General features: G+C 39.5%; 1 protein-coding gene across 8 annotated transcripts in view; it reads left to right on the forward strand.

The window, feature by feature from the left end:
* The window catches only part of PER3 (period circadian regulator 3), a 62697-nt gene that overhangs the window by 19554 nt on the left and 25547 nt on the right, over positions 1-17596 (forward strand). For 6 of the 8 annotated variants that reach the window (XR_009007653.1, XR_009007654.1, XM_057543787.1 and 3 more), the window contains 6 exons: positions 951-1056; positions 1991-2119; positions 2554-2680; positions 11392-11524; positions 12079-12203; positions 12451-12636. Coding sequence is in view for 6 of the 8 variants with exons in the window: in XM_057543787.1 (XP_057399770.1) it covers positions 951-1056; positions 1991-2119; positions 2554-2680; positions 11392-11524; positions 12079-12203; positions 12451-12636 (806 nt within the window). In the remaining 2 variants the exon portion in view is untranslated. The remainder of the gene's footprint in view (positions 1-950; positions 1057-1990; positions 2120-2553; positions 2681-11391; positions 11525-12078; positions 12204-12450; positions 12637-17596) is intronic. The other 2 variants (XM_007170047.2, XM_007170049.2) reach the window with 1 other exon arrangement.

Here is a 17596-nt window from a genome sequence, read left to right on the forward strand (position 1 = left end):
CTCGGCAAGTTTCTTCACCTCTGCCGGGTTGATTCCTACCTCCCAGGGTCGCGAGGACTCAGGAGGTGACGTGTCTGGCCCACGGCACGTCCGATGTTAGCAGCACTCGTAGGACCGAGGTGCCGAGAGGCCGGACAGTGTGGTGGCCGAGAGCGTGCGGCCTGGAGCCGGGACTCTGGGCCTCGGGAGCACCGGGCAGACACGACAGCGGGGGACCCGAGCCGGGCTCTGGCCCAGGGAAGCGAGGAGGGGGTACGTGGTGGAGCAGCTGGCACAGCGCCCGGCACGTCGTGGGGGGTAGAAGTGTCGCTTATTCTTGGCGTGTGGCACAAAACAGCACTTCCCGTCACGTGGAGGGGCCTAAGTGAATGTCAGTCCCTTGTCTCTGCTGCTCTTTCTGTTGACGCGTCTGCCTCACTGTATTCCCGTGGTAGATTTCAGATGCTCTAGAATTTGGGTATAAATAAGACTGAAGATTTTGTGGCAACCACATATTCACCACGCGGGTGGGCTGCAGAATCATGTTTACTACGTAGCTTGAGTGATTAGGTACATTAAGCATTCAATGTGTTTGCCAAACTTAAGGTCCTAAAATTTCTCATAGCCAGTAGGTTACTCAGTTCATGTTAAATTCTGAGACCAGTAGCTGTTGAAGGTATTTTAGTAGCTAGGGGGTTACCTACCACTGATTTTAAATTTATACAGATACAGTAGAATGATTACAGCTGCAGAGAAACTAAAGAAGACGGTTAATACCTCATTTGTTTCCTAGGATTTTCTCTACCTCTATGAACAGAGTTTGAGCTTCATATTTTCTGTATTTGGAGTTGAAGAGCTGCTTTGTAAAAGCATAGGTTTATTGTTTGAATTTTCTATTAAAAATCACTTTAGCCTTCGTTGTACATGAACTTGAAATTGCCTGACTCCGTCTTTGACTTGGCATTTTGTAGGAGTCCACTAAATGGGGATGTCTTTGCCACCAGAATAAAGAAGATGAACAGTAATGACAAAGACATAACGGAATTACAAGAACAAATTCACAGACTTCTCTTACAGGTAAAGTGAGAGATGTTAAAAAACAAACATAATAGTCCCATAATTGTCTTTAATTTTAACATTCAGTCTTAGTAAAGTCACTTCACAGTAATGAACTGTGAGGAGAGAGAAGTCCTTACCCTCTACATTCCAGAAATTTTTGTCTTCCTCTTTTTGTTTTCAAATTAAATTTCATTAATCTTGTTTTCCTTTTTTCTGTGTTAAATACACAGGACTTTTTGTAAGAATCCAATTTAAGATGACAGAGTCATAGGAAGCAATAAGACAGAGAAGTTATTTCTAAATGAGAGAATCCTTCTTGTATTCCAGATGCGGCCAGTGTTTTGGCTTCACTATTTTTTTTAAATAATTACAGTTTTAAAGGTGGGGAGAGGGGTGGCAGGTCTCTGTATCTCTAGTCATTATGAGCCAAAGTAGGAAAAACTGCTTGTTGAAAACAAATACCAAAATGCTTTCTACTAGAGAGTCAATCAGTAAACTTGTCAAGCATTTACTGATGGTGTCACTAAAACTGTTAGCCAGTAGTGTTCAAAATGTCTTTCATACCGTCTCTAGAGTTCATAAAGTATCTCTGAGGTTCTTGGGGAAAAGTACAGTATATATTTAATTTGTTCTGTCTATTCCAAACTCAGCATAAAGAGCCAGAGTTTATTTTCATGTTTTGTTAAATTTATTTACTGTGGCTTTTAAAACGTTTGTCGTTCTAGAAATACCCACCTAGACTAGGAAAGTAGGTTCTGCCCTTGAGAGTTACCGAGATGAGAGAAGAATGTCTTTCATGTCAGCATCACCCTTCACACACCTCATTTAGGATTTCAGAAATTTTAATCTTAATTTTGTGATGACTGTAGGTAAGCTCAGAGGTAGGTAATGCTGAGTCTCTCCTCTGACGGCCACATCGCCCGGGGCTGCGACGGGCCCGTCTCTCTTGCAGCCCGTTCACGGGAGCGCATCCAGTGGCTATGGGAGCCCGGGCAGCAGTGGGTCTCAGGAGCATCACCTCAGCACCGCGTCCTCCAGTGAGTCCAGCGGGCGCTGCGTGGAGGAGGTGCAGAAGGCACCGGTGAGCGAGCACACATGTGCCTCTGAGCACGTGTCCTTTCCTTCCTGTGTCGTTACCCGTAACGTGTCGGTGCTGGTTCCGTACCTCGACGCGTGTGGCTTCTTAGTTCTCGTCTGGAAGATCTGATCTGGTAATAGACATTCTGATCCATTTTGGTTTGGGAAAATGTCTCTAAAAAGAAAATATCACCTTTAGAAGGTGATATTTGGGTTAATTGTGTGCTTCCTAAAAATTGGCATGTTGTGGACAGATTGCTGTGAAGCTTCACCGGTCCTCGTGTGCTGTGGTGCAGCAGGAGACTGAATTAATGCTATTACTGTGCTTTCAGTCATTCTGTCTACAGAGAACCAAAAGTTAAATGTATTTCATTTATGTATCTTTTAATGCACATTTTTGTAATCTTTGAAACATTGTTTATCGTGCTTTTCCCTAAGTTGACTTTGCAGCAGGTCTATGCCAGTGTAAACAAAATCAAGAATCTAGGCCAGCAGCTGTACATCGAGTCAAGGGCCAAATCACCAAAGAAGCAAGTGATGGGGACCGGCAAGGGACAGCGTGGTGGTGAGTCAGCAGGGTCACCCGCCCCCCTCCCAGAGCCGCCCTCATGAAGCCACGACTCTGGGCTGCTGCTGTTCAGGTTTACGTGCCCAGATAACAAAAGTAACAGTACTACTACTAATAATAACAATGGCAGCAGCAAGTACTGTCCCGAAAGCTAAATGGTATTAGAATGTAGTCACAGTATACTTCTGCTAAAGAAATGACTTTTCTGCTAATTCCACCCAATTCGTAGATTACCTCCATATGAGCTATCTGTAAACCAAAAGAGGTAATTTTAGAATACATTTCAGATAATAAAGTATATTAAAATGATAATCCCTCCCTTTCATTTCAAACAAATGGAGAATGTTTGTGACCTAAATTGAATGAAAAACTTGGCCTTTTTCTTGATTACATGTTTACTTTTCTCAAATATGAGGTAGGGAGCACCCCAGAGGAATTGGATCAGTCGTGATAGTTGACGTTATTTTGAGAAGCTAACCTGCGTGCATTATATAGTTCTGTATATATAAAGTTTTATAATATAGAGATCAAATTATGCTAACTTCTTAACTTAAATAACTTTCTCTTAATTTTCCTCCTTGAATGTTAATATCAATATAATTTGGGGAGTCGTTATAGATTTTGGCTACCTAAATGTCGTTGACGGTCTCTACCACTGTCAAACGTGGGTGTTCTACACAGTAGGGTGAAATTTCTTCTCTAAAGTCAATAATAATAATAGTAGCTGTACTTTTCAGGACTTGATATGATTGCCACAAGAAAAATATCAAACTGCTGCTCCTACAGGTGATATCACTGGGAGCCCGTAGGACACCCTCCAGATGCAGCAAATCCCGTCATTTAGTTTTTTTGGGTTTTTATTCATCTTGGCAGGAGGTTTCAAGTTCTGTTTGTTTCTTTTGCTGTAGAGGTAAGGGCACAAGGTAGAAACGACAACCTTTTTTGGTCCTGTGAAACCATCAGATCTCCCCCACAAAAGAATTTATCTTAAATATCTCTCTTGTTGTATATCATTATTCCATATCCTGCCAGAGAAAATTCTTTGAGGAGATTTTAATCTAAAATTTCTAGATGTTTTCTTCATTGTCTGATCCAGTCAGTGCTACCTGCTGCTGCCTAGGCCTACGGCCTCGTGTTAGTGCCACAGTCTTACATCCTGACCTCTGGAATTTCTTCTCAGGGCAGAAATCCTTTCTAACCTCCTGCTTTATTCCGTTTCTTATCACCTGTCGTTGCATTGGTCTAGTAATACCATCAGTACTGTTGTTTTGAAGGCTATATATTTAAGCATCATCCATATTCAATCATTCAACATTTTATAAAATTTAAGCTATACCTAACTCTGTGTACTTAGGCTGCTATTTTAGAAACTGAAATTTTCTTACTACTTAGCTATGTACTATATTTGACTAATACACATAGGATGCGACTTTGGGGGGAAGTAATGCCATTTGGAATAACTTTGGAGAACTAATGTTATTTGGGCATCTTGTTTTTATTAACAGTTTAAGACCTACAAGTTTAAAGAGCTAGTAAAAAAAGTCTTCATTACTCTTTACTGAAAAGAAACAAGAAGGTGACTTAAAGATAGAAAACGTTGTAATTTAAATATTAGAAATTGAGTAGAGATATACACCAATGAAAAGGAAAATACTAAATGGTCATTGTATATATATATTTTATTATATACAGGGTGCTGGAGCACACAAGAACATAAGGTTTTAAGTATGTATGTTTACCTTTCTTATAAAGGCAGGTTATGCTTTAGAATAGAATAAGAAGGGAAACTTTTAAACTTATTATGGAAAGGCAAGGAACAACAAAGAGATGTAAAGTCCCTTCCTCAGCTATACAGACTGATGCCAGTGGCCAGAGAAGTAATTGGGGAAATTAGGGAAAATTGAACATTCTACTGCGAGGGTGATGCAAAGCCCAAGTGAAAGAAGATGATTCATACACTGAACTAACTCAGAGTGAGAGTGCTTTGGTTTCTGCTCAGGGAGAGCTGGAAAGAGCATCATTCCAAACTTATGAGGAAAAAAGCCAGACGGACAGCAAGTTCGTGTTCTTTCTTGAACCCATCAGAGTGCTGAGGTTACAGGGCAGCCAGCAGGCCTGAAATCTGAGGAGAGGCACATACTTGCAAGGAGAAGTGAGGTAAGTGCTGGATCCTGTGACTGACTGATTCAAGTCACCTACAAGAGACAGACCTTCTCTGAGGCACAGTGCAGGGAAGACCAAAGCCTGGAAGTGGAGCAGATGTTGGAGAAAAGAGCTCTCAGGAAACCAGCCGCCACCTGAAGCGCAGCGTGTCACTAGAGGGATCTGAAAGCTGTCATACACTGAGTGAAACCATAGCAACAGCAAACCTCAGACCTGGCCTAAAGCTTAATTAGATTAACCGGAACACAGACCTAGTGGAAGGAAAGGCATGCCCAGTCCCTACTGTCTTACACATGTTCAGTTTTCAGCAAATTATGAAGCATATGAAAAGCACGGAAAAAACCTCCTAAGAGACAAAGCAGTCATCGGAACAAGAACAAGAGTCAGGTAGGACACAGATGTTGGAAATAACTCTGAATAATAAATACATTAAAGGCTCTAACGGACAAAGTAGGTAACATGCAAAAACCGACGAAGTAATCACAGCATCAAGATGGAACATGAAAGAAAGGATCAGATGGAAATGTTAGAAATGCTGGAGATGAATATATGCCTTTGGTGGGCACTCAACCAAGAAAAGAATCAGTAAACTTGAAGATAGATAAATAGAAATTACACAGCTGAAACACAAGGAGAAAGGAACATACAAGATAGAGCCTTTTAAGAATTTGGGGACAAGGTTAAATGATCTAACATATGAGTAATTGCAATCCCGGGAAAAATACTTGAAATAATGGCTGATTTTCCAGATTCAAAGAACATCAAGTAGCGTAAATACAAAAAAAAAAGAAAAGAAAAAAAAATTCAAAATATAAAAACACCACACACTTGGGCATGTCATATTCAAACTAAAATAAAACCAAAGAGAATATCTTGAAGGCAACCAGAGGAAAATGATAGATTACAGAAAAACAAAGATAAGAATAAGAATTACAGGAGACATTTCTTCAGAGACTGTGAACGTTAGAACACAATAGAGTAACATCTTCAAAGGAAAGAAACCGTCAACGCAGAATGGTACACACAATGGGAAGTATCTTTCAGAAATGAAGGAGATACAAAGATTTTTCTCAAACAAAAACTATGGCAATGTATTGCCAGCAGATCTGTTCTATAAGAATCCTAAAGGAATTTGTAAAGGTAGAAGCAACATGATGTCAGACATAACACTGGGATCTACACGAAGAAATGAAGAGCACTGGAAGTGGAATAAATGAAGATAAAATAAACTTTATGTTTTACTTATTTTTAATTACTGTAAAACATAACTAACTAAAGCAACAATAGTATTCTGCATGTATAACATATGTAAAAATACTGCAAAGGATGGGAGTGAGGTATTAGGAATATACTGTGTAAATTCTTTCTGCATTATAGTATTTGGAGTATACTATTTGGAGATAGAAACTGAGTCCTTAAAGATGTATATTGTAAACTTTAGGACAATTATTAGTAAAAGTTTTTAAAGAAGTATCAATAATGTCAGTAGAGGTGTTAAAATGTAATTTAAAACACTTAACCCAAAATGAGGCAGAAAAGGAGGAAAAAAGAAACAAAAAACCCAGATGGAACAAATGGAAAACAGCTAGCAAGAGGTACATTTTAATCCAGCTACATCAATCACATTAAATGTGAATGATCTCAGTATACCAGTGAAAAGACTTGGAAATTGTGAAATTGGATGAAAAACCAAGATGCAGCTACCTATTATCTACAAAAACCCATTTTGAAAATTAAAAACGTAGGTTAAAAGTAAAAGGTTAGAAAGGATATACCATGCTAACAGGAATCAAAAGAAAACTGGAAAGCTATATTAAGGTCAGACACAGTAGACTTTAGAACAAGGGCTTCAGAGAGATATTGCATAAAGACAAGGGGGTTGATTCTCTGAGAATATAAAACAATCCTAACTGTTTATGCACCTAACATCAGAGCTTCAAAATACATGAAGCAAAAACTGATAAAAACTTCAAGGAGAAATAAACAAATCCACAGTGATAGTCGGGGACTGCAGCAAATCAAAACCACGATGAGATATCACCTCACACCTGTCAGAATGGCCGTCGTCAAAAGGACAAGAAATAGCAAGTGTTGGTGAGGATGAGGAGGAAAGGGAACCCATTTACACCGTTGGTGGGAATGTAAATTGGTGCAGCCTTTATGGAAAAAAGTATGGAACTTCCTCAAAAAATTAAAAATAGAACTACCATAAGATCCAGCAGTCCCATTTATGAGTATTTGAAGAAAACGAAAACACTAATTTGAAAAGATATGTACGCCACTACGTTCACTGCAGAATTATTTACAATAACCAAGATATGGAAACAACCTAAGTGTGCATCCGTGGATGATTGGATAAAGAAACTGGTATAGAGAGAGAATGGAGTACTATTTGGCTACAAAAAAAGAATGACATCTTCCTTGTGACGACATGGGTGGACCTCAGGAGTATTATGCTACATGAAATAAGTCAGAGAAGGACAAATAGCATATGATTTCATTTGTATGTGGAATCTAAAACTACAAACCAAACCTCATAGATACAGAGAATAAATCGGTGGTTGCCAGAGGGGAGGGGGGTTGGGAGGTGGGCAAAATGGGTGAAGGGGATCAGGAGGTACAAATTTCCATCTATAAAACAAATAAATCATAGGGATGTAATGTGCAGCTTGGTGACTATAGTCAGTGATACTGTACTGCAGATTTGAAAGTTGCTCTTATCACAAGAAAAAAATTCTATAACTTTATATGGTGACACATCTGTCACCATAACTAGATTATTGTGATCATTTTGCAGTGTATACAAGTGTTGACACATTATGTTGTACACTTGAGGCTGATAGAATGTTGCCTGTCAATTATACTTCAATTTCTAAAATATAAATTTCTAGAAGAAAACATAGGAGAAAATCTTTTTAATCTTGGGTTTGGAAAGAGGTTTTAGATATGACATCAAAAGCATGATCCATAAAAGAAAGAAATTGATAAATTAGACTTTATTGAAATAAAACTGTTTCTTTGAAAGACGTTGGTAAGACATTGGTAAGACAATGAAAAGACAAAATATTTGCAAATTATATATAAAGAGCTGTATCCAGAATACATAAAGAACTCTCAAAATTTAACAATAAGAAGTTAAACATCCCAATTTTAAAATGGTCAAGAGATCTAAACACTTTTCCAGTGAAGATGTATAGATGGCAAATAGCATATGAAACAACACTCAATCTCATTGGTCATTAGGAAGTTAAAAACACATCAGACACCCGTTAAAATGGCTAAAATTAAAAGAACGAAAACTGACAATACTAAGTTCTGGCAAGAATGCAGAGTAACCGGAGCTCTCACACGTTGCTGAGGGTAATGTAAAATTGTGCAGCCACTTTGGAAAATGCAGCAATTTATTATAAAGTTAAATATAATCTTATAAGCTTACCATATTACTCAGCAATTCCATTCTTAGTTATTTACCCAAGTGAAATAAAGACTCAAGTTCACACAAAATCCTGTCTGAAAATGTTTATTACACTTTATTCACACTCACCCAAAATTGGAAACAACTTCCATGTCATTCAGCAGGTGAGTAGATAAACTGTGATACATCCACCCAATGAGATACTACTCAGCAATAAAGAAAAATGAACTTGATTCATGCAGCAATGCAGATGGGTCTTAAATGCATTTTGCTAAGTTAAAGAAGCCAGAGCTAAAAGGTTGCATGTTCTGTTCTGGGAAGGCATTACTTCTGGAATACACGAGGTCCGGAAAGCAGATCAGTATTTGCTAAGGTTGCGGGATGTGTTGACTGCAAAGATGCAGCTGGAAGGAAATGCTTGAGTGAGAGAAATGTTCTCTTTGTTACGCTGGTGGTGGAATCGCAACTGGCTGTGCATTTGTTAAAACTCACAGGTCTGTCGTACCTCGCCCCGCCCCAGAATGTAGAGGGAACCCAAGATGAGGTATAGGCTGTGACAAGTGACCCTAACCATGTTACACACTAATGGCATAAACATCCTGAAGGAGGTGGGGAAGAAAGTTGCTGAGTAGCTTTGGAAATCGGTGTCTTCACTGGACACCCCAGCACTAAATCCAAAACATACATGTACACAAACACAGTATTCACGAAACTGATTCCTCACCATAGTGCAGGCTAGCAATTCTGAAGCTACTTTACATGCAGAGTAGAATTGAGCAAGTAGGCAAACACATTGCAGATAATGAGATTCCTCGCTACTGGAGAGGGACACGGCAAATGAGCAGAGGAAATGCTAGCGTGAACTCTGGTGCTGGATTGGAGTTAAAGGTATCAGCGTGAACTCATGCCTTTTTGTTTAAGGGATGGACGGATGGATGGACAGACAAGGGTTGATATACATACACATATATATTTGTTTTGTCCATTGAGGGGACCTACAAGGAGGGACACATTTAGCAGTGAGCACACCCAGCACCCAGGTCTTGGTTCCTATGTGTTTTTCCCATAAAAGAAACCAAAGAAGTAAGGAAGTGCTCAAGAAAAAAGGGAGAAAATGGCATGTCTGAGGGACACAGGAGACAACTTGAAAGAGCACCTAATGACCAAAACTGGAACAATTTGAGCAACAAAATAAATAATGATAGTATTGGATTATAACACAGCAAATGAGTATCCAGGAGTCCCTGCTGATAAATGATTGGATGAATAAATAAAAGGGAAAGGGGAGAAGGGAAACTCTTCCTAATAGAAAAAGCTTGATTAATAAATGTAGAAGGAGTAAAAAAAATAGGAAATTGCTGTTAGAATGCCACAGTAGTCATTATGCTGTACGCCTTAAACTTACTACTGTATGTCAGTTATATTTCAATAAGACTTAGAGAATAAAGAAAGAATTCCACAGTAGTAACTGTTGCAGGGCATATCCTCCAGTGAGTGCTAAAATTAGATGAAAGGTTTTTTAAAATTGTGGTTTTAGGTATATAATTTACTATTTTTAAATGTACAGTTTGGTGGCATTAAGTATATTCACAGTGTTGTGCAAACAATAGGTGAAAGTATAAGAGAAACAGGATATTTGCATGGCTTCAAAGTATTCCTCCAGAATATTTATTGCTTACATCTTTTATTACGTTGTAAAATAGTAACTTTACATAAGAGAAACCTGGCAGGCATCACCTTAACCAATGATCAAGGTTAATGTGTCAGTAATAAAACATATCACCATCATGCACTGCACTTCTGTGGCAATTTTCCCCAAGATGCATGACCTCAACCTAATCATAAGAAAACACCAGAGAAACGCAAATGGCGGGCATTTCTAAAAAATTCCTGCCCCGTACTCTTCAAAAGTGTCAGGATCATGAAAGACAAGGAAAGACTAAGGAGGCATTTGACAACTAAATTCACTTGTGACATCCCGGTTGGGCTTCTGGACCAGAAAAGTGACAGTGGGAAAACAGGTGAAATCCAAATGAACTGTAGCTCAGTATGCCGCTGTTAATTTCCTAGTGTCATTCATTTTCCTGTGTTTATGTGAGGTGTGACATTAGTGAAAGCTGGGTGAATGGTATATGGGAACTCTCTACCATTTTTGTAACCCTTTGAAACCTTCAAGTTGAAAATTATTAAAAAATTAAAAGTAAAATTAATGAGTGAAAGTGAAGCATTTTTCCATAATTCCCTCTGAAAATAGAGAAGCCTCTTCCAAGCAGCTAAACTAACCTTTATGAATAGTATCAACAGTAGCTAATATTTCTCAGTCTCTCAACAGCATTTGCATAATTCTTTACTCTTCTTCCTTGAAATAGTTTCCCCTCTTGGTTTCCATGACACCAGACCTTGCAGGATCTGTCTCTTCCTGGATAAGTCTCCTTTACTGGCTTATTCTTTACTGAAAGTTCAAGTTCTTCAGTGCTCCAACCTGAGGTCTTTTTTCCTCTCTCTATACCTCTGCTATCCGATATGGTAGCCGCTAACCACATTTTGCAATTTAAATTTAAATTAATTACAAATGAATAAAATGTGAAATTTAGTTCCTCAGTTGCTGTAGCCACACTTCAAATGCTAGTCGCTGGGTCTGGTGTTAGTCTAGCTACCAGGTTGGACAGCACAGATAAAGGACAATTCTGTCATTGTAAAACGTTCTGTTGGACACCAGTTCAACACGGGCAGTGCTGTGTACTCTCCGTTGCAACACATAAGCAATGCACTGTGTCTGTCATCCCCCTTAGTGATGCCAAGATCAACCAGTTGTACAGGTAGTAACATTGTGAAGGTCCCCGTCAACCTTTCACCTTTGGTTTTATTCCTTGGTAATCTTTGCCTGAAACAGTTGTTTTACTCCTTTTTTAAAAAGACACATATGAAATTATTCATGTAATTGTTCTAGGTGATATCTTTCTATATCAGTGCATTTAGATCTGAGCTTATTTTTAATAACTACATAATATTGACTGTGTATGTCCTAAAGTATCATGTATATCCCAAAGTACTATTGAATTTTGCTGAATAAGTACATATTCTCAAGCATGTGATATTTTTAATTGTGCATCCTTTCATTCTCTTTCAGATGAGCAGAAGACCTTTTCTTCCTTCCAGACATTAAAAAATAATAGCATGTACACCGAGGCTTGTGAGGATTTGAGAAAGGATCAGCATAGCCCATCCTATCAGCAAATAAACTGTATTGATAGCGTTATCCGGTATGAGACACAAGTTTTGATAACATATTAGTTTTTCCAGGAGCATTTGTTGTCACTATGGGGCCTTTATATCATTTTTTTAACAGCTGTTTATTTTTCACTATAAATCAGTGGATATCTACTACTTACAACTCATAATAAATTGAACATTTTGGGGGATGCAGAAAATTAGAAGATGCATCCCTTCTTTGAATATAGTTGAGAAGACAAGACCTACGCTCATAAAAATTAAGATTTGACGATCAGTTCAAGACCACAGTCAGGGAAATGTAACAACCCCGTGATGTAGACCAGGATGGTCAGGGAAGCCTTCACCCAGGAAGAAAGTGAGGGACTTCCCTGGTGGTCCAGTGGTTAAGACTCTGCGCTCCCACTGCAGGGGCACAGGGTTCGATCCCTGTTCGGGAAGGTAAGATCCCACGTGGCATGCAGTGCGGGCAAAAAAAAGAGAATGTGAAATACCCCAAACAGAGGTGGCGTGAGAAAAGCAGAAAGGTGGAAGATGGCAAAGTTGGGGGCAGGTAGGAATACGCAACCGAATTACCTTGTTGCAGGTACCTGAAGAGCTACAACATTCCAGCTTTGAAGAGAAAGTGTATCTCCTGTACAAATACGACTTCCTCATCCTCGGAAGAAGACGGACAAAGCCACAGAGCAGATGATGTCCAAGCACTGCAAGGTGACAGGAATGCCTTTCATAGTTGGATCAAGAGAGTTATTACAAAGCCACCCCTGTCTGTTTTCTCTCTAATCTTTTGACTTTAATTATTTCATTGTAATCACAAAGAATCCTTTGTGTAATCACAAAGAATCCACATTGCCTCTTTATGGCCAGTAGGTTTTAACTTGTCAGTTATAAGTGTGTGTAAACTGTTTGGGTCTTTAATAATGAATTTCCTATTGGGAATTTTTCTTTTCACTGTCAGTTGCTCTTACATCACCAGCTGTTTCTCAGATCCCAGCCGTACCTACAGCAGAAATGCCAGCTAATGGACGGTCCACAGATGCTGAAGGAGGAGCTCCACGGACACTGACCGAGGCGGCTCTGAGCCTGGACGTGAGGCAGTGCAGCTACAGCAGCACCGTTGTTCACATGCCACCACCGGAGTCAGGTACCACGGTACCTTCTATTTTAAAATACACTCAACGTTAAATACACCGTCGTGAGAAAACAAGTCATTAATGCCATTTACTTAGCAATGACATCTAAATTATAAATACTTTTTTCTTTAATTCAGTTACAGTATTTTTGGAAATATCATCACGTTTATGTTGGTTACATATTTTGGACTGTATTTCTTAGTTATGTCCTTTGCCAGTCAACTCTTGACACACGTAAAGCACCTAGAATAGTACCTGATACATAATAATAAGCCCTCAATTATGAATGGGACTGCCTTGGGTCACTTTGTTGCTGACCTTGAAAGAAAGTGTCCGATTCAAACTTGGACTGTAGTTGTGACTAGATGGGTCATATATACATTCAAATTTTGTCTGGTAACAATGAGGACAGTCTGTTTGAAATGCTCTTCCTTTAACATAATGATTTGGTGAACTATTCTGATGTCTTCTTTTGATTCCTTTTTACTGTCTCCTATCCTTTTTCACTTTTGCATTATTCATAAGGATTTGGTGGATGAGGAAATGGTGACAAACCTGTTCAATCAGGTTTTCGGATTATATGTAACACCTTTGCTGGTCTTCAGTGGTATATAAGTTACCATATGCCGAGCTGTGACTGTGTACCATTCCCTGCCCCTAGTTCTCCATATAAATTAATTCATTTAATCCTCACAGCCACCCTTTGAGATGGAGAACGTTATGTTACTAGGTGGCTTGTGGATTGGTGGGAAAAGGCCAGATCAACAGCTGTTGTGAGATTAGATTATTTCTGTTTGTTTTTTTATTATATTATTGATATTATACTATTAGATGATTTCTGTATATCTTATTCTTTTTTTTTAATTTTTATTTATTTATGTATTTTATTTTGGCTGTGTTGGGTCTTCATTTCTGTGCGAGGGCCTTCTCTAGTTGCAGCGAGCGGGGGCCACTCTTCATCGCAGTGTGCGGGCCTCTCACTATCGCGGCCTCTCTTGTTGCGGAGCACAGGCTCCAGACGCGCAGGCTCAGTAGTTGTGGCTCACGGGCCTAGTTGCTCCGCGGCATGTGGGATCTCCCCAGACCAGGGCTCGAACCCATGTCCGCTGCATCGGCAGGCAGGCTCTGAACCACTGCGCCACCAGGGAAACCCTGTATATCTTATTCTGTTATTTCTATTATTTCTAATTAGTCACAGATAGAGTTTTTTGGAGTTGAGCTAGTCCCTCAGGAGAGGAGCAGATGCGTGCTTTTAGTGCACCTGTTATTACATACTTTGGACTCCTGTGTGGGCGTGTAGCTGTCAGTGACACAGTCCATGCAAGGTAGGGCCTCACCCAGCGTGGAAAGCTCTTTTTTTGACTGTGCCACTATACTTTGTGTACTCTGGTTTCATATTACTGTTTTTTTGTTGTTGTTGTTGTTGTTAATAATGTGAGTTGTTTTTTTTTTTAATTATTTATTTATTTATTTATTTTTGGCTGTGTTGGGTCTTCGTTTCTGTGCTAGGGCTTTCTCCAGTTGCAGCAAGCGGAGGCCACTCTTCATTGCGGTGAGTGGGCCTCTCACTGTCGTGGCCTCTCTTGTTGCGGAGCACAGGCTCCAGACGCGCAGGCTCAGTAGTTGTGGCTCACGGGCCTAGTTGCTCCGCGACATGTGGGATCTTCCCAGACCAGGGCTCGAACCGTGTCCCCTGCATCGGCAGGCAGATTCTCAACCACTGCGCCACCAAGGAAGCCCTATATTACTGTTTTGAAAGAATCTATACTACGATCTACATGCTTTCATTTAAAGAATAAGGGATATTTACTGATAATCATTTCTCCTGACCTTAAACCAGTCTCAGCATCTACAGGTGCTCATGTTTATTCTAAGGAGAGAAAGCGGAATCAGAGCCCAGATATTATTGAACTGCATCTGTCTTTTGCTTTCTGGAAAGCCCATACTCCTGGAGTTTATACCTTATGCTAATAATGAGTTGGGTCTGAGGACCATGACCCCAAATGCATTTCTCTGCAAGTTATTACTTCTGTTTTATATATGGAACAATTAAGGCACGAACAGGTTAAGTAACAACTTGCCCAAAGTCACACAGCAAACGAGTGGCAGAGTAGAGAATCAAACACTGACAATTAGTCTCCAGAAACCATTGCCATTACACAGATTTTTAAATCTATAGCAGGGTTGATGGAGTATGAGATATAAAAATTAGCTAAAAAGCCAAGAGATAAACTAAAATGTAATTTTAACAACAAATAATCCAAAAGAAGGACAGGAAAGGACGATTAGGCAACAACAACAACAATAAAACCAGGGAACCTATCAAACCAATAAAATAATAGCTCTAAATCCAACTAAGTCTATAATTACATAAAATGGCAGAAATTGTCAGAACAGATAAAAATAAATCAAGACCCAACTATGTGCTTTCTGCAGAGTACAATTTAAATATAAATTCACAAATGGGTTGAGAACAATTGGATGGGGAAGATGCACAATCCAGACAACACGCATAAAAAGGCTGAGTGCCTGTATTAATAATAGACGTCAAGAAGGAGTCTCACCAGAGACATTTCATTGTGACGAAGCAGCCAGTTCATCGGGAAGACATAACAAACATGGAAGTGTTTTCACTCATAACAGACCTTTAAAGATATGAAGCAAAAATTGAATGAGTCAGAGAAAGTCTTTCCATAATCATAGTTGAAGAATTTAACACCCCTTTTCTGCAAGTGATAAAACATCTTAACAAAATAGATGATCTGAACAGTGTGGTCAGCCACTTGACCTAATTGATATTTAGAGAACACAACACGAAGTAACTGCATTATACGTATTCTTTTCAAGTGCACATGATATGTTCACTGAGGTATAAAATAGGTTGGGATGTAATACAAGTCTCAAATTTGAAATAATTGATGTTTTACAAACTACACTCTTCGGCTAGACTTAATTCAATTAGAAATCAGTAAAAATGAGATATTTATAAAGAGATTAATAACTTGAAATACTGTTAGAGAAGAAAAGTCTCAAATCAGGGATCTAAAGTTCCACTTTAAGAAGCTAGCCAAAATAAAACAAAAACAAAAACAAAATAAACCCAGGTAGAAGGAGGGAAGTAATAGAGATAAAAGCAGAAATCAACAAAATAAAAAACAGACAATACAGAAGATTAAAGCTCAAAGTTGCTTCTCTGAAGATGAACAAAAATTGATAAACCCTTTATGCCAGTACCACACAGTTTTGATTCCTATAGTTTTATAGTAAGTCTTGAAATCAGGTAGTGTAAATCCTCCAACTTTGTTCATTTTCAAGATTGCTTTGAATATTCTAATTCAAAAAGTCCTGCAGCGGGGCTTCCCTCGTGGTGCAGCGGTTAAGAATCTGCCTGCCAATGCAAGGGACACGGGTTCGATCCCTGGTCTGGGAAGATCCCACATGCTGTGGAGCAGCTAAGCCTGAGCGCCACAACTACTGAGCCTGTGCTCTAGAGCCTACGAGCCACAACTACTGAAGCCCACGTGCCACAACTGCTGAAGCCCACGCACCTGGAGCCCATGCTCCACAACAAGAGAAGCCACCTCAATGAGAAGCCCAGGCACCACAGTGAAGAGTAGCCCCCCGCTCACCGCAACTAGAGAAAGCCTATGCACAGCAATTAAGACCCAACACAACCAAAAATTAATTAATTAATTAATTTTTAAAAAAAGAATTTGATTGTGATGTCCATGATGTAGTGTTCTTCATGTTTTTTGTGCTTGGAGTTCATTGAGCTTCTTGGATTTGTAGGTTTATTGTTTCCATCAAATAGAAAAAAATGTTTTCCCTTATTTTTAAAACATTTTTTCTGTTTCCTCTTTTTCTGGGACTCAAGTTATAGGTATATAGGCTGCTTGAAGTTGTCTCACAGTCCACTGATGCTCTGTTCATTTAAGTCTTTTTCAATTTTTTAGGTCTTTGTTTCACTTTGGGACAGTCTCTGTTGCTATGTCTTCAGGTTCACTGGTATTTTCTGTTGCAATACCTAATCTGTTGTTATTTCCATTCAGTATATTTTCCATCTCACATATTTTAGTTTTCATTTCCAGAAGTTCTGTTTGGATGTTTTTTAATATATCTTCCATGTCTTTATATAACATATTTAATCTTCCCTGTGGCTGTATGGAATACAGTATAATAACTATTAACGTTCTATCTGCCAATTCTAACATCTCTGCCAGCCCAGGGTTGGTTTTGCTTGATTAATTTTTCTCCTTATTGTGGGTTGTATTTTCTTGCTTCTTTGCATGCCTAGTCTTTGACTGGATGCCAGAGACTGTGATTGGGTGCTGAATATTTCTGTATTGCTGTGAGCACCGTTGAGCTTTATTCTGGGACCCAGTTAAGCTATGTGGAAACAGATTGGTCTTTTCAGGCTTTGCTTTTAAAATTGGTTAAGCAGGACCAGAGCAGTGTAGGGTAGGCCTAATTCTTCTCTGCTACTGAGGCAAGACCCTTCAGAGCATTCTACCCAATGCCCATGGATTATGAGATTTTTCTAGTCTGGCTGTTGGGAGTGAGCCCTGTTCTCCAGCTGGTGTGAGCTTCGGTCTGATCCTTTCAGGTGATTTTTTTCCTCCCATCCGTGCACTGGGGAAGACTCTGGGGTCCCTGCAGCTGTCTGGAGTCCTCTCTGTGCAGCTCTCCTCTCCTGAAAACTCCAGCCACCATAGCCTCCCCAGACTCTCAGCTCTGCCTCTGCCCTCAGGGAGCCCACAAGGCTCACCTGGTTTCCCCACCTTGCTCCTCAGAAACTCTCAAGGCAGTAAGCTGGGCAGATGTGGGGCTCACCTTGTTTTCCATCCCTTAAGAATCACTCTCCTTTGTTACCTGATGTTCAGTGTCTTGGAACTTATTGTTTCATATATTTAGTCCCTTCCTGGTTGTTTCAGGTGGGAAGGTCAGTCTAGTCCCTGTTCCTCCATCTTGGCC

The sequence above is a fragment of the Balaenoptera acutorostrata genome, chromosome 1 (assembly GCF_949987535.1).
Source record: "Balaenoptera acutorostrata chromosome 1, mBalAcu1.1, whole genome shotgun sequence".
Taxonomy (NCBI): Eukaryota; Metazoa; Chordata; class Mammalia; order Artiodactyla; family Balaenopteridae; genus Balaenoptera; species Balaenoptera acutorostrata.